Source organism: Oncorhynchus clarkii, chromosome 2 (genome assembly GCF_045791955.1).
Source record: "Oncorhynchus clarkii lewisi isolate Uvic-CL-2024 chromosome 2, UVic_Ocla_1.0, whole genome shotgun sequence".
Lineage (NCBI taxonomy): Eukaryota > Metazoa > Chordata > Actinopteri > Salmoniformes > Salmonidae > Oncorhynchus > Oncorhynchus clarkii.
In genome coordinates this window covers 69,948,995-69,973,243 of record NC_092148.1, presented here as the reverse complement: position 1 = coordinate 69,973,243, position 24,249 = coordinate 69,948,995, and the positions used below count along the sequence as shown (strand labels likewise).

At 43.4% G+C, this 24,249-nt stretch overlaps 1 protein-coding gene across 1 annotated transcript in view; it reads right to left on the bottom strand.

The window, feature by feature from the left end:
* Positions 1-24,249, bottom strand: part of LOC139373057 (SH3 and multiple ankyrin repeat domains protein 3-like) — a 380,732-nt gene that overhangs the window by 141,305 nt on the left and 215,178 nt on the right. The window contains exons 5-8 of the mRNA XM_071113096.1: positions 21,353-21,461; positions 6,886-7,037; positions 5,316-5,483; positions 282-398 (exon numbers count right to left, since the gene is read on the bottom strand). Coding sequence (XP_070969197.1) covers positions 282-398; positions 5,316-5,483; positions 6,886-7,037; positions 21,353-21,461 — 546 coding nt within the window. The remainder of the gene's footprint in view (positions 1-281; positions 399-5,315; positions 5,484-6,885; positions 7,038-21,352; positions 21,462-24,249) is intronic.

The window sequence follows — 24,249 nt, the reverse complement described above, 5'->3', positions numbered from 1 at the left end:
AGTAATGTCACAAAAACAATTCTGGTAACCGAAAGGACTACAGGTAGTTTTTTTTTGTAGTCAGTTACATTCAGTTTGCCAGTCTGTCCACTCAAAAGTCTTCAAGCAGCAAGACACTGCCTGAGTGGACATATTGACAGAGTAAGTGAGAGCAACGTTTCAAATCGCAGCTTTAACACACAGATGCATTCACACTCACACATATTTATCAAACTCCTCTACACCACTACTTACCCACACACACAACCCTCCCCGCCAATATGGACCATACAGTGTGTTACCTGGTTGTAGAGGGCACAGACGTGAAGGGCGGTGTTTCCAGAGGCGTTCTGAGCAGTCATGTCGGCTCCGTAAAACAGCAGGTGCTCCAAGTGCTGAACATGACCATGACGGCATGCCTGTATGTGGAGACACATGGATGCCAGTTTGGGTTATTGAGGTATTTTGGGTGATTGAGATATCATACACTGTGTGATATTTGAGAAAGACAGTTTCGTTTCTCTGTTTTCTTCTCTTTGTCTCTCCCCCACATGCACTATAATTGTTGTTCCCTCTCTGTTTTGTCTTGTCTCTATCTCTCTCTCTCTCTCTCTCTCTCTCTCTCTCTCTCTCTCTCTCACACACACACACACACACACACACACACACACACACACACACACACACACACACACACACACACACACACACACACACACACACACACACACAATGAATACTAATACCATGGGGGGAGAGGGAAGGTAACTGATTGGAGTATAGTAATGGAGGGCTCTGGAAAGTTGGCCTGTAGGTCCAGTCTTAGTGCTGGCTTTCTCTCCACCCCATTCAAACTGGGTGAGAGTTCCCCTCTCAAAATACACACTCTTTCTCGCACACTCCTTTGGCATCTCTCTTTATTTTACCAGCAGCCGTCAGTTCAGTCCAGAGTATCCCAAACTAGGGACTTCATGTGGGGTCACCAGATTTAAGTTTGGGGTCACGAGAGAAACTCGGAAAAGCAGTCTCTGTTTTCTTCCTACAAATCTTTTGAACGGTTTAAGCTACAAATATTCTAACCCCATCACTGAAAGATAAGACTCTCAGGCACACTATATTTTTTCTGCAATTTTCTGCAGTGGTGTAAAGTACTTATTAAGTAAAAATACTAGTCGTTTTTTTTAGGTATCTGTACTTTACTATTTATATTTTTGACTGCTGATACTTTTAATTGACTACTATTACTTTTACTTCTTTCGGATTGTATCCTAAAGAAAATAATGTACTTTTAACTCCATACATTTTCAATGACATAAAAAAGTACTTGTTACATTTTCAATGTTTAGCAGGACAGGAAAGTGGTCCAATTCACTCACTTATCAAGAGAACATCCCTGGTCATCACTACTGCCTCTGATCTGGAGGACTCAATAAACAGAGAACATCCCTGGTCATCCCTACTGCCACTGATCTGGAGGACTCACTAAACAGAGAACATCCCTGGTCATCCCTACTGCCTCTGATCTGGAGGACTCACTAAACAGAGAACATCCCTGGTCATCCCTACTGCCTCTGAACTGGAGGACTCACTAAACAGAGAACATCCCTGGTCATCCCTACTGCCTCTGATCTGGAGGACTCACTAAACAGAGAACATCCCTGGTCATCCCTACTGTCTCTGATCTGGAGGACTCACTAAACAGAGAACATCCCTGGTCATCCCTACTGCCTCTGATCTGGAGGACTCACTAAACAGAGAACATCCCTGGTCATCACTACTGCCTCTGATCTGGAGGACTCACTAAACAGAGAACATCCCTGGTCATCCCTACTGCCTCTGATCTGGAGGACTCACTAAACAGAGAACATCCCTGGTCATCCCTACTGCCTCTGATCTGGAGGACTCACTAAACAGAGAACATCCCTGGTCATCCCTACTGTCTCTGATCTGGAGGACTCACTAAACAGAGAACATCCCTGGTCATCCCTACTGCCTCTGATCTGGAGGACTCACTAAACAGAGAACATCCCTGGTCATCCCTACTGCCTCTGATCTGGAGGACTCACTAAACAGAGAACATCCCTGGTCATCCCTACTGCCTCTGATCTGGAGGACTCACTAAACAGACAACATCCCTGGTCATCCCTACTGCCTCTGATCTGGAGGACTCACTAAACAGAGAACATCCCTGGTCATCCCTACTGCCTCTGATCTGGAGGACTCACTAAACAGAGAACATCCCTGGTCATCCCTACTGCCTCTGACCTGGAGGACTCACTAAACAGAGAACATCCCTGGTCATCCCTACTGCCTCTGATCTGGAGGACTCACTAAGCAGAGAACATCCCTGGTCATCCCTACTGCCTCTGATCTGGAGGACTCACTAAACAGAGAACATCCCTGGTCATCCCTACTGTCTCTGATCTGGAGGACTCACTAAACAGAGAACATCCCTGGTCATCACTACTGCCTCTGATCTGGAGGACTCACTAAACAGAGAACATCCCTGGTCATCCCTACTGCCTCTGATCTGGAGGACTCACTAAACAGAGAACATCCCTGGTCATCCCTACTGCCTCTGATCTGGAGGACTCACTAAACAGAGAACATCCCTGGTCATCCCTACTGCCTCTGATCTGGTGGACTCACTAAACAGAGCACATCCCTGGTCATCCCTACTGCCTCTGATCTGGAGGACTCACTAAACAGAGAACATCCCTGGTCATCCCTACTGCCTCTGATCTGGAGGACTCACTAAGCACAAATGCTTAGTTTGTAAATGATGTCTGAGTGCCCCTGGCTATCTGTAAATTTAAAAAACAAAAACATTGTGCCTTTTGGTTTGCTTAATATAAGGAATTTGAAATTATTTATACCTTTACTTTTGATACTTAAGTATATTTTTGCAATTTGACTTACTTTTGATACTTAAGTATATTTGAAAACAAATATTTTTAGACTTAACTTTACTTGAGCCATTTTCTACAAAGGTATCTTTACTTTTACTCAAGTTTGACAATTGGTTACTTTTTCCACCACTGGTTTCCTGTTACACTCTATAATGCATAGAATAGAGAGGACAAGACCGGGCTCTAAATCAGACTGGTTTTCTGTTACACTCTATAATGCATAGAATAGAGAGGACAAGACCGGGCTCTAAATCAGACTGGTTTCCTGTTACACTCTCTAATGCATAGAATAGAGAGGACAAGACCGGGCTCTAAATCAGACTGGTTTCCTGTTACACTCTATAATGCATAGAATAGAGAGGACAAGACCGGGCTCTAAATCAGACTGGGGAAAAAAGAACATCATCAATGACGTTGTTCTTTTCTACACAGAAGATCATGTAAAATGTCTTGATGATGTTTTGAACTTCCCAATACCTTTCTGATCCATTTCAGTCATTTCAGACCATTCTTCCTTCAGATTGAGTACTTTCAGACTGATTTGTTATAGACTGTCATAGCCCCAATTTAAAAAGTAAACATTGGCCATTGATCACATCACCTTTTTTTTACATGGAGGGGTCATGACAATGCTTGGATATCAAAATGGGGTCGCACGCCAAAAAAGTTTGGGAACACCTGGTTTAGCCTGATTATGCTGTAGGTCTCGTAGCCTCCAAGCTAACCCTGCATTGAGTTCTGTGGTGGCTGTGCTCTGAAGATGGTGGCAGGGAAGAACAGGGCAAGCAGGTGGGGGGATTACCATGGATGTCCCCAGACATGCTGGTGTGGAGAGTAGAGTAGAAGAGAGAGTGGTGGGAACAGTAGAGCACTGTGGACACAGTACTGTTGACTGAGTTCTAGTGCTCCAGTCCTTTATGGTTTATATAATGACAGGGTCTGCAGAGTTTTATCAAGCCCTGTAGTGGTACTCCTGTTCCCTCCATTTAAAACCTTATGAAGTCTGCAGTGCTTTGGTGCCCCATCCAATTAGGAAATTAATACTGTACTTGTTCTGCTTTGCTCTTCCGCTACATTGTCTTCCTAATCAACGGAAGGTTTCCTCAAAATGTCAGTCTGGATCTACAGTAGTGTCTATGTCTGGGAACAGCAGTCTCTCTCTGTGTGTGTGTGTGTGTGTGTGTGTGTGTGTTAGTGTGTGTGTGTGTGTGTGTGTGCCTGTGTGTGTGTGCCCGTGTGTGTGTGCCCGTGTGTGTGTGCCCGTGTGTGTGTGCCCGTGTGTGCCCGTGTGTGTGTGCCCGTGTGTGTGTGCCCGTGTGTGTGTGTGTGTGTGTGTGTGTGTGTGTGTGTGTGTGTGTTTGCGTCTGTATCCGTGTGTGTTAGTGATGAGCATGTTGACTCATAACCTGCAATCCCCGCGGTTATATCCATTGGGTTGGTTTAGGGACATGAAATATTGTGTGGTTTACTTTTATCTGCCATTAGTGCGTAAGCCTAAACTTTAGGGCCTAACTCAGAGTTTCCCAATCTAGAGTTCACAAACCCATGTGGTTTGAAAATGGCATCGCGAGATGGGATGGTTCATAGAACCGGTAGCTGCTAGATGCGGTTGTAATTAACAAAGCTTCTTATGTTTCTTCCTACAAATGTTTCAGTGACAAAATATTATGACCCCATCACTGAAAGATAAGATGCTCAGGAACACGTACTTACATACTGTTTGTGGACAAGACCAGGCACTAAATTAGACTGGTGGGAAAATAACATAATCAATGATGTCTAGCAGGTTAGGGTCGGGTGCAGGACTCAGATTTTCACTGTATCACATATAGTTAGGCATTTGTGGATGGGTGTGGTGGAAATTCTAACCAAGTGAGAACGACTTTGTTATTTCTTCAAACAATCAATCTTTATTATTGATTACAATTGCAATAATGGAGCTGGTAAATCGTTGAGAGCCCAACGAGCAGATTTGGGGTATAGCAACGTACATCCTCCTGAATGTTCAGGACAAACAACAAATGTCTGGAATGGGTCAAAAGGTTAGGATTTGTATGTGAGAAAGGAGTATCCCCCAGCCAGATAGCATTTGCTGTGAAGACTGTTCCTATTGCAAATAAATCATGGTTTAGCCCCTAAGTCAAGGTTCCTCCCATCAACCGTCCACAACAGAGACATCTCCTCCCTGGTACCTCATAATACACAAACACCAACTCAAGCTGTAGGTTCTATCACCAAGCCATCATAAATCAATTGCCAGCGCCAAGCCCCCAGCGCCAAGCCCCCAGCGCCAAGTCCCACACACAGATGAGACAGTACTGAGGAACCTTATTTGATGCATAAACAGTATTAAAACATAATCTTGTCATTTTTCTACCATATGGGTTATTAGCAACTGCGGGCAGGTGTGTGTGTGTGTGTGTTTACCTGGTGTATCTCCTGCCAACCGTTCTCGTCCACACAGCCCACCTGAGCGTGGTCGTGGAGCAGAAGTTCACAGCAGTAGGGATCTCCTCCTACCATAGAGCTGTGATAGAGCGGACTTAACCCTCGACTGTCCTTATAGTCAGGAGACGCACCCAGGTCCAGCAACGTCTGGCAGAGAGAAAGAGAACGAGAGGGAAAGTTAGAGAACACACACACAATGCACACACTCACTTCAATCCCAACAGAAGCTACAAAAACCCCTGTATGAAAACACTATCCATTTCCTTTGTGGGATCTACATTTTTCTATCATAGGATTCTGCACTCATGTAGATCAAAAAGAGGGACATAGAGTAGTCCATTAAGATGATGGGTTTTTCTGCACTACAGCTATAGCTCTCAGGATGAGAACAATGATGAGTCATATCAGAGGCATTCAGTAATGATACACATCCATTCACTGAGCACACGCCTACTCATTAAAGACAACAACCTAACCTCCTCAAAGCAGATGATAACCCAGTGAGCCAGGGAGGGCACAAGAAGCCCATTGAATAAAAGCATCTTTTCAGTCAGGTCTCGGAAGAGAGTACTTAGCACCCACATACACACTGAGGAAATCATGTGAGTCAGACTCTTACTTATGACAAGCAGAAAGTGAGTGTGTGTGTGTGTGTGGTCTAGTTCTTCTATCTTTGTGGTGACCTGCAATCCCCAAAAGTCCCCACGAGGATAGTAAAACAAGGAACATTCTCCTCGTGGGACATTTCCCAGTTTCGCACAAAGGCTATTTTAGCTAAGGGGTTAGATTTAGGGTTAGGGTTACAATTAGGCTTAGGGTTACAATTAGGGTTAAGGGTTAGTTTAGATGTTAGGGGTTAGATTTAGGGTTAGGGTTACAATTAGGCTTAGGGTTACAATTAGGGTTAAGGGTTAGTTTAGGTGTTAGGGGTTAGATTTAGGGTTAGGGTTAGGGTTACAATTAGGCTTAGGGTTACAATTAGGGTTAAGGGTTAGGTTAGGTGTTAGGGGTTAGATTTAGGGTTAGGGTTACAATTAGGCTTAGGGTTACAATTAGGGTTAAGGTTTAGTTTAGGTGTTAGGGGTTAGATTTAGGGTTAGGGTTACAATTAGGCTTAGGGTTACAATTAGGGTTAAGGGTTAGGTTAGGTGTTAGGGGTTAGATTTAGGGTTAGGGTTACAATTAGGCTTAGGGTTACAATTAGGGTTAAGGTTTAGTTTAGGTTTTAGGGGTTAGATTTAGGGTTAGGGTTACAATTAGGCTTAGGGTTACAATTAGGGTTAAGGTTTAGTTTAGGGGTTAGATTTAGGGTTAGGGTTACAATTAGGCTTAGGGTTACAATTAGGGTTAAGGGTTAGGTTAGGTGTTAGGGGTTAGATTTAGGGTTACAATTAGGCTTAGGGTTACAATTAGGGTTAAGGTTTAGTTTAGGTGTTAGGGGTTAGGGAACATAGGATTTTGAATGGAAATCAATTTTAGGTTATTTTGAGGATAGAAAAAGAAGTGTGTGCGTGTGTTTGTGCGTGTGTTTGTACGTGTGTGTACTCACTATGAGGGCCGTATGGTTCTTGGTGCGGACAGCCTTGTGCAGTGCAGTGATGCCGTCTCGGGTCCTGAAGTCCAGGTGAGCTCCTCCACTCTTCAGCACCTTGATGAGGTCTGCACAGCCCTCCAGCTGAGACGCCATGGTCAGAGGACATTCTAGAGCACACAGGGGAGAGAGGAACTAGGTTTAATATATAACAGGACAGCTTTTCAGTGTACATTCTGCATAGTGCTGAGACAGAAGCATGCATTCAGCATTAGGGTTGACTTTAACTGTTTGCATTTAAATGAATCAAAGCATTTGTATGAGAAGGCCTATCCCTTTAAATGTCTCTGATTAGAGTGATAAAGGCAGGGTGAATAAAACACTAGTTCCATTTCCAGATGAATCCACTCTCATCAATTTCAAGTGATTCATTTAAGAAGACAAATATTGTGCATTTGAGAGCCTCATCAGCGAAATGACTTTGTGATAAACATGATGGAGTTTGTGTTTACCAAAACCAGATAAGAGTGCCGGAGTTAGCAAACAATCTGTGTGTGTGTGTGTATGTGTGTGTGTTTGTTTGATGATGATGATGCAACTTAACACTAACGCCTCGATCACACCGACAGCATCATTGCATTTTGGTACACCAGAAGTAAATTCATTTCCAATGGAACGCTGCGTTGCATAGCATTTTGCGCAATGACGCTGTCGGTGTGATTAAGGCGTTAGAAGCCATCAATCTCATTATTTTAAATGTCGTTTTCTCTTCATCAAAGAAGGTGCTTGGGATGAACTGTGGGTTTAGTATATTCACCAACATGTGCACACACAGACACAACAAAACTAGCATTTAGAACCAAATAAACAAATGTTTTGTTTGTTTTGCTTTTGTTTGCTCTTGCTCTCTCTCTCTTTCTCTCTCTCTCTCTCTCTCTCTCTCTCTCTCTCTCTCTCTCTCTCCCCCTCTCTCTCTCTCTCTCTCTCTCCATCTCTCTCTCATTCTCTCTCCATCTCTCTCTCTCTCTCTCTCTCTCGTCGGAGTGCATGCTGGGAGTGAGTCGTCAAGCAGAGTGTTTGTGAGAGCGAATGGAATTTCTTTTCACTCTATTGGGTTTTGGTATGTACATATATATATATATTGATTAGTTTAGTTGTTTTAAGGGTATATTGTTTTAATTATCAATAAGCACGTATAGGGGTGGTGGGATCTTTGAGGTTGGTTTTTCGCGAGGGCACAACCAGCGGGTGGGGCTGGTTGCAATGGCCACTCGCGGAAATGTAGAGTTTGAAAAACTTAGTCGGAGGCATGGAGTAAAAATTCCTGCTGCGGCTGGGTGTTCAGTGGAAGAATGTAGCTTGGCTGTGGGTGCTATCATTGGGTATGATAGCATTAAATCAGCCTCAAGGATGAATAGCGCTGTAGTGATATTCTTAGATTCAATTGAAAAGGTGAATAAGATAGTTGAGAGGGGTGTTGTGTTGCGGGAGACACAGACGCCGGTATTTCCGCTTATGAATCCGGCGAAGAAAGTTATGCTTTCTAACGTGCCACCATTTGTTAGAGATGAAGTGTTAGAGCGAGAGTTATCTCGCCATGGTCAAATCGTATCTACAATAAAGAAGGTTCTTTTTGGATGCAAATCTCCGTTGTTGAAACATGTCGTGTCTCATAGGAGACAAGTGCATATGATTTTAAAAAAGGAAGGAGATGAACTGAATTTAGCGTTTAGTTTTAAGATTGATGGATTTGATTATGTCTTCTATGCATCTACTGAATCAATGAAATGTTTTGGATGTGGAAGAGAGGGGCATTTGGTGCGTAATTGTCCCGAGAATGAACGCGCTGAGCCTGGTAGTAGCTTTAGTGCGGGTGCAACTAACGTACCACAGCGAAGGGATGAAAATACTACAGGTGTAGGGGAAGAGAGAAGGTGGGCAGATGTGGTTGGAAAAGTAGGAGAGGAAGGCATTGTGGATACGGGGGCAATTGTGGTAGATCAGAACAAAGAGGGAGGGGAAACACTAGGTGAGATTGCGACTGCCGTCGCTGAGGTGGTGCTGGAAAATGAAATTGGAGGTCAAGAGGAGATTGAAATAACGGAAAAGGAAGCGGATGTTTTCAAAATACCGAGGAGTAAAAGGAAGAATTTAAGGGGTGGTGAAGGGTCTAATTCTAAGAGAAAGGTAGAGATGGATAAATCAGGTGAAGATGACCAGGTTGTAGAGATGGGGTTTTCTTCTGGGGAGGATAGCGAGAGTGAGTCATCTGACGCGTCACAACAATATAGTGAGATAGATGGGGTGGAAGGGAGGTATGGGATCGAGAAGATACGTCAATTTCTGAAGTTGACAAAAGGGAAGAAATATATGCAGGATTACAATGTAACTGATTTTTTCCCTGAACGTGAATTGTTTATTGAATCAGCAAAGTTTCTGATGTCAAAAATTACAGGGGGAGGTTTGAAAAGCCCTGAAATTGCTAGACTCAAGAAAGTGGTCACGAGAGTAATAAGTGATGCAAATTCTAAAGAAAATGAAAGAGTTCAGTTGCAGTTTTAACTCTGTAAAGAGATGTGGTGGCTGTATCTTCCTCTGTATTTTTTTCTTTTCCATGAGCAGTTTTAAGATCTCTTCTTTAAACGTAAATGGAGCAAGAGATGTTAAAAAAAGAGCCATGGTGTATGAGTTAATGAGGGGAAAGGGAAGTGACATAATTTTTCTACAAGAAACGCATAGTAATTTGGAAAATGAAGTTATGTGGCAACAGGAGTGGGGGGGGACAGTGGTGTGTAGTCATAAAAACTCAAAAAGTGGGGGTGTGGTTATCTTGTTCTCAAAAGGGTTTTTGCCTTTGTCATATGAGGTTGAAGAGGTAGTTGAGGGGAGGTTATTAAAAGTTAGAGCAAGGTATGAAAACATCAATATGTGTCTGATAAATGTATATGCCCCAGTGGTGACAGTTGAGAGGGTAGGTTTTTTAGAGACATTATCAAATACCATTGAGAAATGTAACAAAGAAGATTATTTGTTTATTGCTGGGGATTTTAACTGCACAGTTAGTGATTTAGATAGAAATCACCAAGAACCTCATATAGCCTCAAGGACGTTTTTAAAACGCCTTATTGTAACAAATGAACTGTGTGATATTTGGAGGAGTCAACATGGAGGAACAAGGCAGTACACCTGGGCGCATGTGAGAGAGAACATCATCTCTATGGCCAGGTTAGATAGGTTTTATGTTTTTGAGCATCAATCTCAGGTCTGTAAATCAAGTGTGATAACTCCAGTGGGATTTTCTGATCATTGTTTAATAACAGAGGTGGTGTTCATTAACGATGTAAAACCTAAAAGCGCATACTGGCATTTTAATATAACTTTATTGAGTGATGCTCACTTCAGGAATTGTTTCAGTTTTTTTTGGGAGAGGTGGAGGTCTCAAAAGGCCAGTTTTGTATCCCTTCAACAATGGTGGGATATAGGAAAAATCCAGATTCAACAATTTTGTAATCAATACACGAGGAATGTCACCAAGGATATCACCAGATCAATGAAAGCCCTAGAGATTGAAATAGTGGAACTCATGACGTTGGTTGAGACCACAGGAGATCGAGGCCATACTCAGGCCCTCAAGAGGAGAAAAGCTGCATTGGCAGATCTGCTGGGTATCAGAGCACAGGGGGCATTGGTGAGAAGTAAATTTCAGGGCATATCTGAAATGGATGCCTCATCCAAATTTTTCTTTGGTTTAGAGAAAAAGAATGGACAAAGAAAAATTATTCATTGTCTCAAATCAGCTGTTGGACAAGAGCTCACTAGCCCTAGTGAAATTAGAAAGAGGGCAGTAGAGTTCTATGCTGAGCTCTACAAGTGTGAGTACAAAGAGGACAAAACAGTGACACAGCAGTTCTTTGATGGGCTCCCAAAGGTGCCTGCAGAAGCTCAGGTTGAGCTTGAGCAACCATTGTCTTTGCAGGATTTATACACTGCATTAAAAGGCATGGAAAATGGAAGGGCACCAGGCATTGATGGGCTTCCCGTTGACTTTTTTAAGTCTTTTTGGGCTATGTTGGGAGAGGATTGGTTAGAAGTAGCTAATGATAGTTTAACCGGAGGGTTACTACCAATAAGCTGCAGAAGGGCTGTCCTCACCCTACTGCCTAAAAAGGGTGACCCGAGGGAGGTGAAGAACTGGAGGCCGGTGGCTTTATTGTGTACTGATTATAAAATATTGTCAAAGGCTTTGTCCAACAGGCTGAGGGAGGTGATGGGGCAAATCATACATACGGATCAGTCCTACTGTGTTCCTGGCAGGCAGATAGGGGATAACATTTCTCTGATTCGTGATTTTTTGGACGTCTCTAGGGCTATTGGGTTGGATGCTGGTCTAATTTCAATTGATCAGGAAAAGGCATTTGACCGAGTTGAACATCAATATTTATGGCACACGTTTGAAGCGTTTGGGTTCAGCTCTGGTTTTATTGCCATGATAAAGGTGATATATGGTGACATTGAAAGTGTATTGAAAGTTAACGGTGGTTTGAGTGCTCCTTTTAAAGTGTGTAGAGGTATTAGGCAGGGATGTTCTATGTCAGGGATGTTATATGCTATTGCTATAGAGCCACTACTAAATAGCATTAGAAGTCGTATTGCAGGGGTGTGCCTTTCAGAGGATATTCCTCCTATTCGTCTTTCAGCCTATGCTGATGATGTAGTTGTGCTAGTGAAAAATCAAGCGGAGGTGGATAGTTTGAGTCTAATGGTTGATCGTTTTAGGGGAATATCCTCTGCAAAGGTAAATTGGGAAAAGAGTTGTGCTTTACAGATTGGAGAATGGTCTGGGGGGATCATGGCTTTGCCAGGGGGGCTAGAATGGTGTAAGGGAGGTTTTAAGTATCTTGGAGTGTACCTAGGAGATGAGGGGACTATGGAAAAAAATTGGAGTGGGGTGGTTGAAATGGTGGAAGGGAGGATGAGGAGATGGCGTTGGTTACTATCTCGTATGTCATACAGGGGGCGTACTATTATAGTTAACAATGTGATTGCATCTGCACTGTGGCATCGGTTGTCAGATTTAGAACCACCATCTGGCCTTCTGGCTAAGATACAGGCAATTATTGTGGATTTCTTTTGGGATAAATATCACTGGGTTCCACAAAGTGTTTTGTATTTGTCAAAAGAGGAGGGGGGACAAGGTCTTGTACATCTTGCTAGTAGGGCTGCTGCTTTCCGGTTTCAGTTTATTCAAAGGTTGCTTTATGGACCGGAAAATGTGGTGTGGAGAGGGGTGGCAGGTCTTATATTACAGCGGGTTGGAGGATTAGGTTTAAAGAAGGCTTTATTTCTGGTTGATATTAGCCAGATTTCTAGGGAGGGAGTACCTCCGTTTTACAGAGGCCTTCTCAGAGTGTGGAGCGTAATGAAGGTGTCCAGAAGAACTTCAGCGGAGTCAGTGCATTGGCTGTTGGAGGAACCTCTGGTGTATGGGGCAAGACTGGACTGTACAACTGCAGCTGTTCCACATTTCTCCAAGATTCTGGTGAAGGGGAAAATCATCACCTTAAGACAGTTAATGGCCATGGCTGGGCCCGCCTTAATGGATGGAAGACGGGTGGCAGAACATTTGGGGATGAGGTCGGAAAGGATTGTCGGACAAATGCTGGGGAGCTGTAGGAAGGCTCTGTCAGCGGAAGAATGGGGAAGAAGATTGTGCAAGATGAAGACGTCTCATTTCCAAAACTAGGGATTACACCAAATATCCCAGAGTCAGAAAGAAAGGCGTTATTGCTGGATTTGAGAGGGTTGGAGGAGGTGGGTTTGGATGAGGTGAATGGGAAGGACTTGTATAGGGGGTGTGTCAAGGTGTTGAATAAAGATAAATTGAAAAATAGAAAAGATACTCCATGGAGGGTAAAATTGGGCATTGATGACAAGGTAAAGCCAGCATGGAGAGCACTGTACAAACCACCGTTACAAAAGGGTACTGGTGATATGCAATGGAGGGTTTTACATGGCATCATTGCAGTTAATGCTTTTGTATCTGTTATTATTAACTCAGATGTTAGAGATGGATGTCCTTTTTGTAATATAAGAGAAACCATTTTTCACTGTTTTATGGAGTGTGAGAGGATAAAACCTCTATTGGAAATGCTGGAATCTTTGTTTAAAGCTGTAGGGGAGTTTTTCAATAACACTGTTTTTATTTTGGGGTTTCATTATAGTAAACAACAGAAAAGAAAATGTCAAATGTTAAATTTTGTTTTGGGACAAGCTAAGATGTCAATTTTTCTGAGTAGGAAACATAAGATAGAAACGGGATATGGGCAGGATGTAAGATGTGTTTTTAAAGGTTTAGTGAAAGCAAGAATAAAAGTAGATTTTGAGTTCTTTTCAGCTGTAAAAGATCTCCTATTATTTGAGGAGAAGTGGGCCTACGAAGGAGCGCTTTGTTTTGTAGAGGAGGGGAAATTATTTTTTGCTGCTGAAATAAGTTGAATGTATATGTTATGTATTTATTTTTGTTTAGGAATTACATTTGTTGTTTTATTTCTGAAAAGGCAGTGTGTCATTATTTTATGTTAACATTTGAGTAAAAAATAAAGGTTTTATAAAAACTCAAACTCAAACTCTCTCTCTCTCTCTCTCTCTCTCTCTCTCTCCATCTCTCTCTCTTTCTCTCTCCATCTCTCTCTCTCTTTCTCTCTCTCCCTCTAGCTCTCTCTCTCTCTCTCTCTCTTTCTCTCTCTCTCTCTCTCTCTCTCTCTCTCTCCCAGAGGTCACCCCATTGGAGGCTCTCAACAAATGACTGCACAAACATTTGCATAAACATGAGGAGATTAGCATGAAGAATAATCCATCTTTACCCAGCATGCATTGGGATGTGGCAGAGAGGGACAGACGGATATCACTCAGTGGGCAGCCAACCCGAACAATCACAGCACTCGTTATCTACGTCTGTCTGTCTCTCTATCATGGTATCTGTCCATCTGTCTGTCAGTCTGTCTGTGAATATTTTTCTGTCTATTTCTGTCTGTCAGTCTCTGTATCTGTCCGTCTATCTCTGTATTTCTCTCTCCTTCTCTTTAATAATAACACTGATAATAAGTATTCTCAGGAAGTTCAATCAGTAGAACAGGAACCTCGGTGGGGAGTAAATTCCTGATTGGACGATAGCTGTTTTGATACTGTAGTCTGAATGTACTAGCAGTATCACAATAATATCTACTCTCTCAATACTGTGGAACATACACTGAGTGTACAACACATTAGTAACACCTCCCTAATTATGAGTTGCACCTCCTTTTGCCCTCAGAAAAGCCTAAATTCGTCGGGGCATGGACTCTACAAGGTGTTGAACGCATTCCACAGGTATGCTGGCCCATGTTGACTCCAATACTTCCCACAGTTGTGTCAAGTTGGCTGGATTTCCTTTGGGTGGTGGACAATTTTTGATACCAGTGGAGGCTCCTCAGAGGAGGAAGGGGAGGGCCATCATCCTCAGTGAATTTCATAAAAATGTAAATTGTAGAAGATTAAAAAATGTATCCTTTTTAGATAAAACTATACTAAATATAATCATGTCACCAAATAACTGATGAAATCACACTACTTTGCCAAGAAAGTCTACAGTAGCCTCAACAGCCCTCTGTAGGGTAGCACCATGGCGTAGCCAGAGTACAGCTAGCTTCCGTCCACCTCTGGATACATTGACTTCAATCCAAAACCTAGGAGGGACATGGTCCTCACCCCTTTCCATAGACTTACAAACTAATTATGACAACTTCCAGAGGATGTCCCTCCAATCTCGATTGAGATTGCGTCATCTGTGGATCTGTTGGGGCGGTATGAGAATTGGAGTGGGTCTAGGGTGTCTGTGAGGATGCTGTTGATGTTAGCCATGACCAGCCTTTCAAAGCACTTCATGGCTACTGACGTGAGTGCCACGGGGCGGTAATCATTTAGGCAGGTTACCTTGGGCACAGGGACTATGGTGGTCTGCTTGAAACATGTAAATCAAATCAAATCAAATGTTATTTGTCACATACACATGGTTAGCAGATGTTAATGCGAGCGTAGCGAAATGCTTGTGCTTCTAGTTCCGACAATGCAGTAATAACCAACGAGTAATCTAGCTAACAATTCCAAAACTACTACCTTATACACACAAGTGTAAAGGGATAAATAATATGTACATAAAGATATATGAATGAGTGATGGTACAGAGCGGCATAGGCAAGATGCAGTAGATGGTATCGAGTACAGTATATACATATGAGATGAGTATGTAAACAAAGTGGCATAGTTTAAAGTGGCTAGTGATACATGTATTACATAAAGATGCAGTAGATGATATAGAGTACAGTATATACGTATACATATGAGATAAATAATGTACGGTATGTAAACATTATATTAAGTAGCATTGTTTAAAGTCGCTAGTGATATATTTTACATTAATTCCCATCCATTCCCATTATTAAAGTGGCTGGAGTTGAGTAGCAGCCACTCAATGTTAGTGGTGGCTGTTTAACAGTCTGATGGCCTTGAGATAGAAGCTGTTTTTCAGTCTCTCGGTCCCAGCTTTGATGCACCTGTACTGACCTCGCCTTCTGGATGATAGCGGGGTGAACAGGCAGTGGCTCGGGTGGTTGTTGTCCTTGATGATCTTTATGGCCTTCCTGTGACATCGGGTGGTGTAGGTGTCCTGGAGGGCAGGTAGTTTGCCCTCGGTGATGCGCTGTGCAGACCTCACTACCCTCTGGAGAGCCTTACGGTTGTGGGCGGAGCAGTTGCCGTACCAGGCGGTGATACAGCCCAACAGGATGCTCTCGATTGTGCATCTGTAGAAGTTTGTGAGTGCTTTTGGTGACAAGCCGAATTTCTTCAGCCTCCTGAGGTTGAAGAGGCGCTGCTGCGCCTTCTTCACGATGCTGTCTGTGTGGGTGGACCAATTCAGTTTGTCTGTGATGTGTACGCCGAGGAACTTAAAACTTACTACCCTCTCCACTACTGTTCTATCGATGTGGATAGGGGGGTGTTCCCTCTGCTGTTTCCTGAAGTCCACAATCATCTCCTTAGTTTTGTTGACGTTGAGTGTGAGGTTATTTTCCTGACATCACACTCCGAGGGCCTTCACCTCCTCCCTGTAGGCCGTCTCGTCGTTGTTGGTAATCAAGCCTACCACTGTTGTGTTGTCCGTAAACTTGATGATTGAGTTGGAGGCGTGCGTGGCCACGCAGTCGTGGGTGAACAGGGAGTACAGGAGAGGGCTCAGAACGCACCCTTGTGGGGCCCCAGTGTTGAGGATCAGCGGGGTGGAGATGTTGTTACCTACCCTCACCACCTGGGAGCGGCCCGTCAGGAAGGTCAGTACCCAGTTGCACAGGGCGGGGTCGAGACCTATTCTCACATAGGTATTCCTCTTGTCCAGATGGGTTAGGGAAGTGTGCAGTGTGGTTGAGATTGCATCGTCTGTGGACCTATTTGGGCGGTAAGCAAATTGGAGTGGGTCTAGGGTGTCAGGTAGGGTGGAGGTGATATGGTCCTTGACTAGTCTCTCAAAGCACTTCATGATGACGGAAGTGAGTGCTACGGGGCGGTAGTCATTTAGCTCAGTTACCTTAGCTTTCTTGGGAACAGGAAAATGGTGGCCTTCTTGAAGCATGTGGGAACAGCAGACTGGGATAGGGATCGATTGAATATGTCCGTAAACACACCAGCCAGCTGGTCTGCACATGCTCTGAGAACGCGGCTGGGGATGCCGTCTGGGCCGGCAGCCTTGCGAGGGTTAAGACGTTTACATGTTTTACTCACCTCGGCTGCAGTGAAGGAGAGTTCGCATGTTTTGGTTGCGGGCCGTGTCAGTGGCACTGTATTGTCCTCAAAGCGGGCAAAAAAGTTATTTAGTCTGTCTGCCTGGGAGCAAGGCATCCTGGTCCGTGACTGGGCTGGTTTTGTTTTTGTAATCCGTGATTGACTGTAGACCCTGCCACTTACCTCTTGTGTCTGAGCCGTTAAATTGCGATTCTACTTTGTCTCTATACTGACGCTTAGCTTGTTTGATTGCCTTGCGGAGGGAATAGCTACACTGTTTGTATTCGGTCATGTTTCCGGTCACTTTGCCCTGATTAAAAGCAGTGGTTCGCGCTTTCAGTTTCACGCGAATGCTGCCATCAATCCACGGTTTCTGGTTTGGGAATGTTTTAATCGTTGCTATGGGAACGACATCTTCAACGCACGTTCTAATGAACTCGCTCACCGAATCAGCGTATACGTCAATGTTGTTGTCTGATGCAATACGAAACATATCCCAGTCCACGTGATGGAAGCAGTCTTGGAGCGTGGAATCAGATTGGTCGGACCAGCGTTGAACAGACCTCAGCGTGGGAGCTTCTTGTTTTAGCTTCTGTCTGTAGGCAGGAAGCAACAAAATGGAGTCGTGGTCAGCTTTTCCGAAAGGAGTGCGGGGGAGGGCCTTATATGCATCGCGGAAGTTAGAATAGCAATGATCCAAAGTTTTACCAGCCCTGGTTGCGCAATCGATATGCTGATACAATTTAGGGAGTCTTGTTTTCAGATTAGCCTTGTTAAAATCCCCAGCTACAATGAATGCAGCCTCAGGATATATGGATTCCAGTTTGCAAAGAGTCAAATAAAGTTCGTTCAGAGCCATCGATGTGACTGCTTGGGGGGGAATATATACTGATTATAATCGAAGAGAATTCCCTTGGTAGATAATGCGGTCGACATTTGATTGTGAGGAATTCTAAATCAGGTGAACAGAAGGACTTGAGTTCCTGTATGTTGTTGTGACCACACCACGTCTCGTTAACCATAAAGCATACGCCCCCGCCCCTCTTCTTACCAGAAAGATGTTTGTTTCTGTCGGCGCAATGCGTGGGAAACCAGCTGGCTGCACCGACTCCGATAGCGTCTCTCGAGTGAGCCATGTTTCCGTGAAGCAAAGAACGTTACAGTCCCTGATGTCCCTCTGGAATGCTACCCTTGCTCAGATTTCATCAAACTTGTTGTCAAGAGACTGGACATTGGCGAGTAGTATGCTAGGAGGTGGTGTGCGATGTGCCCGTCTCCGGAGCCTGACCAGAAGACCGCTTCGCGTCTCTTTTACGACGTCGTTGTTTTGGGTCGCAGGCTGGGATCCATTCCGTTGTCCTGGGTGAAAGGCAGAACACAGGATCCGCTCCGGGAAAGTCATATTCTTGGTCATACTGATGGTGAGTTGACGCTGCTCTTATATTCAGTAGTTCTTCTCGACTGTATGTAAGGAAACCTAAGATGACCTGGGGTACCAATGTAAGAAATAACATGTAAAAAAACAAAAAACTGCATAGTTTCCTAGGAACGCGAAGCGTGTAGGTATTACAGACTCGGTCAGGGAGAGGTTGAAATTGTCAGTGAAGGCACTTGACAGTTGGTCCGCGCATGCTTTGAGTACACATCCTGGTAATCCGTCTGGCACAGCGACTTTGTGAACACAGTTATCCAGAACAGCTGGTGCTTTCGCGCATGCTTCAGTGTTGCTTGCCTTGAAGAGAGCATAAAAGGCATTTAGTTTGTCTGCTAGGCAAGTGTCACTGGGCAGCTTGCATCTGGGTTTCCCTTTGTAGTCCGTAGTAGTTTTCAAGCCCTGCCACATCCAAAGAGCGTCAGAGCAGGTATAATAGGATTCAATCTTAATCCTGTATTAAAGCTTTGCTTGTTTGATGGTTCGTCTGAGGGCATAGCGGAATTTCTTATGTGTCCAGATTAGTCTCCCGCTCCATGAAAGCGGCAGCTCTAGCCTTTAGCTCGATGCGGATGTTGCCTGTAATCCATGGCTTCTGGTTGGGATATGTACGTATAGTCACTGTGGGGACGACGTCATACACCGAGTTGGTGTATTCCTCAATGCCATTGGATGAATAGCAAAACAAAGTCACTGTTGCTTCCTGCTTTAGTTTTTGCTTGTAAGCAGGAATCAGGAATTAGGAGGATATAATTATGGTCAGATAGAATTGTGGTCATATTTGCCAAATGGAGGGCGGGGGAGAGCTTTGTATGCATCTCTGTGTGTGGAGTAAAGGTGGTCTAGAATTTATTTTCCTGTTGCACATGTGACATGCTGGTAAAAATTTGGTAAAACTGATTTAAGTTTTCCTGCGTTAAAGTCCACAGCCACTATGAGCGCCGCTTCTGGGTGAGCATTTTCTTCTTTGCTTATGACCTTATAGAGTTGGTTGAGAGCGGTCTTACACGGAACCCAAACCGGCTGCGCGCATGAGCCATCGTGTGCTATCGTGCATACATTTATTTTGTCCCCCTACACCAAATGCGATCACAATACGCAGGTTAAAATATCAAAACAAACTCTGAACCAATGACATTAATTTGGGGACAGGTCGAAAAGCATTAAACATGTATGGCAATTTAGCTAGTTAGCTTGCACTTGCTAGCTAATTTGTCCTATTTAGCTAGCTTGCTGTTGCTAGCTAATTTGTCCTGGGATATAAACATTGAGTTGTTATTTTACCTGAAATGCACAAGGTCCTCTACTCCGACAATTAATCCACACATAAAACGGCCAACCAAATCGTTTCTAGTCATCTCTCCTCCTTCCAGGCTTTTTCATCTTTGAACTTATATGGTGATTGGCATCTAAACTTTCATAGTATTACCACGACAACCAGCAAAACAGTTCGTCTATCAAACACCCACGTGGGTATAACCAATGAGGAGATGGCACGTGGGTACCTGCTTCTATAAACCAATGAGGAGATGGGAGAGACAGGACTTTCAGCGCGATCTGCATCAGAAATAGAAAGGTGTTCTATTTTAGCCCTTGGCATCGCAGACGTTCGTTGGCGCGCACGAGCAGTATGGGTGCAATAATTGAATAACATGGATTTCTACATTTATTTTGCGACGCTCATGCACGCGATGTGTCTGGTCTGGTCATTATGTTAGTGCCAGCTTCACTGGTAAATAGACGGCTACGAATAATACAGATGAGAACTCTCTTGGTAGATAGTGTGGTCAACAGCTAATAAGGTACTCTACCTCAGGCGAGCAATACCGCGAGACTTCTTTAGTATTAGACACCGCGCACCAGCTGTTATTGACAAAAAGACTCACACTCCCACCCCTTGTCTTACCAGAGGTAGCATCTCTGATCTGCCGGTGCATGAAAAATCCCGCCTGCTCTATATTGTCCGTTTCTTCGTTCAGCCACGTCTCAGTGAAACATAAGCTGTTATAGTTTTTAATGTCTCGTTGGTAGGATCATTTTAATAGTAGGTCATCAATTTTATTTTCCAACGATTGCACGTTAGCAAGAAGAATGGAAGGCATTGGGAGTTTGCTCGCTCGCTTCCGGATTCTCAGAAGGATCCCCAATCTGCGTTCCATTTTCCAGTGTCTTTTTTTCACGCAAAAGGCGTGGATCTGGGCCTGTTCCATTGAAAGCAGGATATCCTTCTCGTCGGACTCGTTAAAGGAAGAAGTTTCTTGCAGTCCGTGTTGAGTAATCACGTCTCTGATGTCCAGAAGTTATTTTCGGTCATTAATTATGTACACAATAAGTTTAAAAAATAAGTTACACAAAGCGCCAAACAAATTACAAAATTGTCTGGGAGAATGTAAACGTCAGCCATGTTCTTCGCACCATCTTTATGAATGAGAGTCATCCAATATGCTATAATAGAAATAAGGCCATGCTCATGGAAAAGAAATCGTCCTCTCATCTTAAACGGCACTGACCGCCTCTGCTTGACACACACGGGAAACTGTTGAGCGTGAAACATTCTTGACCCACTCAAACCGGTGAGCCTGCCACCTGTTCAAAGGCACTTAAATATATTTTCTTGCCCATTCACCCTTGGAATGGCACGCATACACAATATGTCTCAATACTCAATGCTTAAAAATCCTTCTTTAACCTGTATCCTCCCATTCATCTACACTGATTGAAGTGGATTTAATAAGTGACATCAATAAGGGATCATAGCTTTCAGCTGGATTCACCTGGTCAGTCTATATGGAATGTTTTGTACACTCAGTGTGTATCAAATAGTACTGTGGCTTAGCTAACCATTGTTTGTTCTCTCGCCAGTAATCAATGACATCTGCAGGGAAGTTGTTAGCACCCAGCGGCAGGTAGCCTAGCGGTTGAGTTGGGCCAGTAACTGTGGGTTGCTAGTTCGAAACCTCGAGCCGCCTAGGTGAGAAATCTGTTGATGTGTCCTTGAGCAAGGTAGTTAACCCTAATTGCTCCAGGGTGTCTCAGGGGGAGTGGGCTATGCAACAAAAAAATCATCACACGTGTATAATCCACACTAGTACAAATGTAAGAACCCCCCTAATTATTATCTCATCAATGAGCATGTTTTTATTCACATATTGTTGCACTGTTTTGTTCAATCTAAATGAACTCTGCATGTCTCTTTGATTCTATCATTTCTGGATGATAGAGGTGCAACTGTCTCCTCACCTCCCGATTCAGGGTCGTGGAAGTTGGGGTCCAGACCTTTCTCCAGGAACTTGGACACCTTTTCAATGTTCCTCTGCTGTACATACTCAATAAACTTCTTCAGGTTCGCCTGGGAGACAGACAGATAGAGAGTCCATGTCATTCAACTAGTATTAAAAACATATTTAAATGTCATTCATGCAAATCTAATTGCATTTAATATTGAGGAGGGGGAGCGGTGTAGAGTTTGAGAGAGGGGGTGAGAGTGAGAAAGAGAGAGCGATAAAGGGATAGATAAAGGAGGAGAAATAGAGTGGATAGGGAAGGAGGGGAGAGAAAAAGAGAGGTAGTGAAATAGAGCGAATGAAGGACAGTTAGGGAGATATAGAGAAAGATAAAACATAGAGGGAGAGAGAGCGTTGTGATTGGGTGATGTAACACTCATGTGGATAGAGATGTTTAATAATGCAGGTGCGAGATGAAAGCTGAAGCACACTCCCGTGTGTGTTTGTGTTCCATGTCAGTCCAAGTGGAAGATTTAGTTGGATACAGTAGTGCATTAGGCACCGTTGGGTAGACCGCAATATTCCATCTCTCTGTACTTCCAAAGCAGCAAAAAACTCACTTTCTATTCATCAAGAACAAAATACAGTACATAGCACTTCTCTTTAAAGGATCAGACCACTTACCCATGTCTTATCCTGAAACCAACTAGTTCCTATACTGTGCATTATAAGTAAAGGAAACAGCACTTAGGTTTGGGGTCAAGTCCATTTCAATTCAATAAATTCAGCACAATATGGAAAACACACAGGTGTGAGGTAGATTGGGTGTATGTACAGCCATTGGTTATTGAAAGCAGAGGAGTTTAGGTGTGGTCTTTACTCCCAATATTCAGTTTTATGTTACAGTTTCACACCAAAGAGGGAATTTTGGATATCCTTACCTTTGTAACCTTTGCTTGATATTCAGCTCATTGCAGTAAAGTGTTTTAACCATTACAGATGACTATCTCACCCAGATGTTTGGAGAGTGAATTGGGATACGTACACATCTGCATCTGCGGTACAAGGCTGGAAAGCTCATTCATAAAATAACACCATGCAGCCACACACAGAACTGCCCAAATAGGGATTTGGACCAGAATCTATCTGGTCCCCACTTATCTACTTCTGTAGTACTACTGAAACAAGGAAGTTTGCAAGCAAAACACCACAGCCATAGAGTACTATGTAAGGACAATACATATTGAATACTTTTATCTGAATAAAAGGTTGAGGTGAATTTCCACTTCAATTCAGTTACTTAGTGATTCAATTTGAATCAATTTGAATGGTATTTATCCCAAAGCCTGACTCGAATCCCTATTAGCCTAATTACCAACCTGTAAAATATTCTCAATCAATACTACTGACTTAAAAACCTTGGGTTACTTGAGAGATTCCATATGCTGACAACAACTTTCTGTGAAATAAGGATTCCACTGTCGATGTAGCTTTAAATTCAATCCAGCTAACATCATTGAGAAATAGGAAATAGGTAATACAATATTGATACAGCATCTGAAATAGTCAATACAGTTTGAACACACAGTATTTGAAGTAGTCAAGACTATATTGGTATAGTATCTAACATAACTTTATTGTGAGATAAAGAGATGGTATTAAACATAGAGGCTAGAGGAGAGAGCTGTGTTCAGATATAACCCATCTGGCTAACAGAGAGATATCATTACTATTCTATTCTCAAGGTTTCTCTGCCTCACTTGTTACATAACCACCACATGCACTGAAACCTACAGTACACACACACACACACACACACACACACACACACACACACACACACACACACACACACACACACACACACACACACACACACACACAAAGTAAAAGGTGCAGTGACACAAACAAAGGATTATTTTTTACAGACATACTGTACACACGCTTGCACAAAAAACACACACACCACACACACCTTGCCTGTGACCAGCATCGCTAATTAGCGGAACATCATGTAGAAGGCGTGTGCCACTCACCATGTAAGGCGTCAAATATATCCGTCCTTCCAAAATCCCTCTCTTTAACTCCTTCACAACTTCACGTCTCTCTCGTGCTCCCTCACTCAGAGACATCTCCGCTCTCGCCCATACCTGGCTACCCTGGCTCACTCACACACACACACACATTGGCACTGAGAATGACTGCCGACTGCTCCTCTCACCATCATCAGCTGTACTGAGGAGAAATTCACTCTGGCTTTTTTCAGAATATATGATAAGTGGTTGTTATGGTGATAGGATACAAAGAGTGAGCTCTGACTGCCAGAAACATACGTGTGTGGGAAGATAAGTCTGTGCGTGTGTACTATGAAATGCATTACTAGAAAGGCCGGAGGGATGCTTAGCTAGCAATGTGTTTCGTATAATGTGTGTAATTTTGCCTGTTGAGTGCAGAGGAGAGGAGACAGCTTTGTTATGGCTAATCTACTCAAGTACACATCCTAATGAACACCATCACACACACAGAGTATCATACTACAAAGTCAGGAGAGTGTGTGGGGGGGGCTCAATGCGGTTCCAGCCACAGCGCAGACTCCTTTATTGAAATACAAACGCTGTCAATGATGACTGGGAGCCTTGTTTGGCACAGGAAAATGACAGGAGAGGATGTGCATGTGAGACGGTTTGTTTGATGGCATATGTCTGCGTCCCAAGTCCCAACTTGATCTCATAAGGAACTGTAACAATGTAATCTCACAGGCTGAGAGAGGCTAACATCCACAGATTTGCAAAACATTACTGATGTTTACAAAAAAGTGTGAGAGGTTGAAGCATGTTAGCAAGGGTTAGGTTTATTTTAGTTTTGGTGTAAGGGTAAGGTTAGTTTGAGTCATGCTTGAGGGTGCAGCACTGA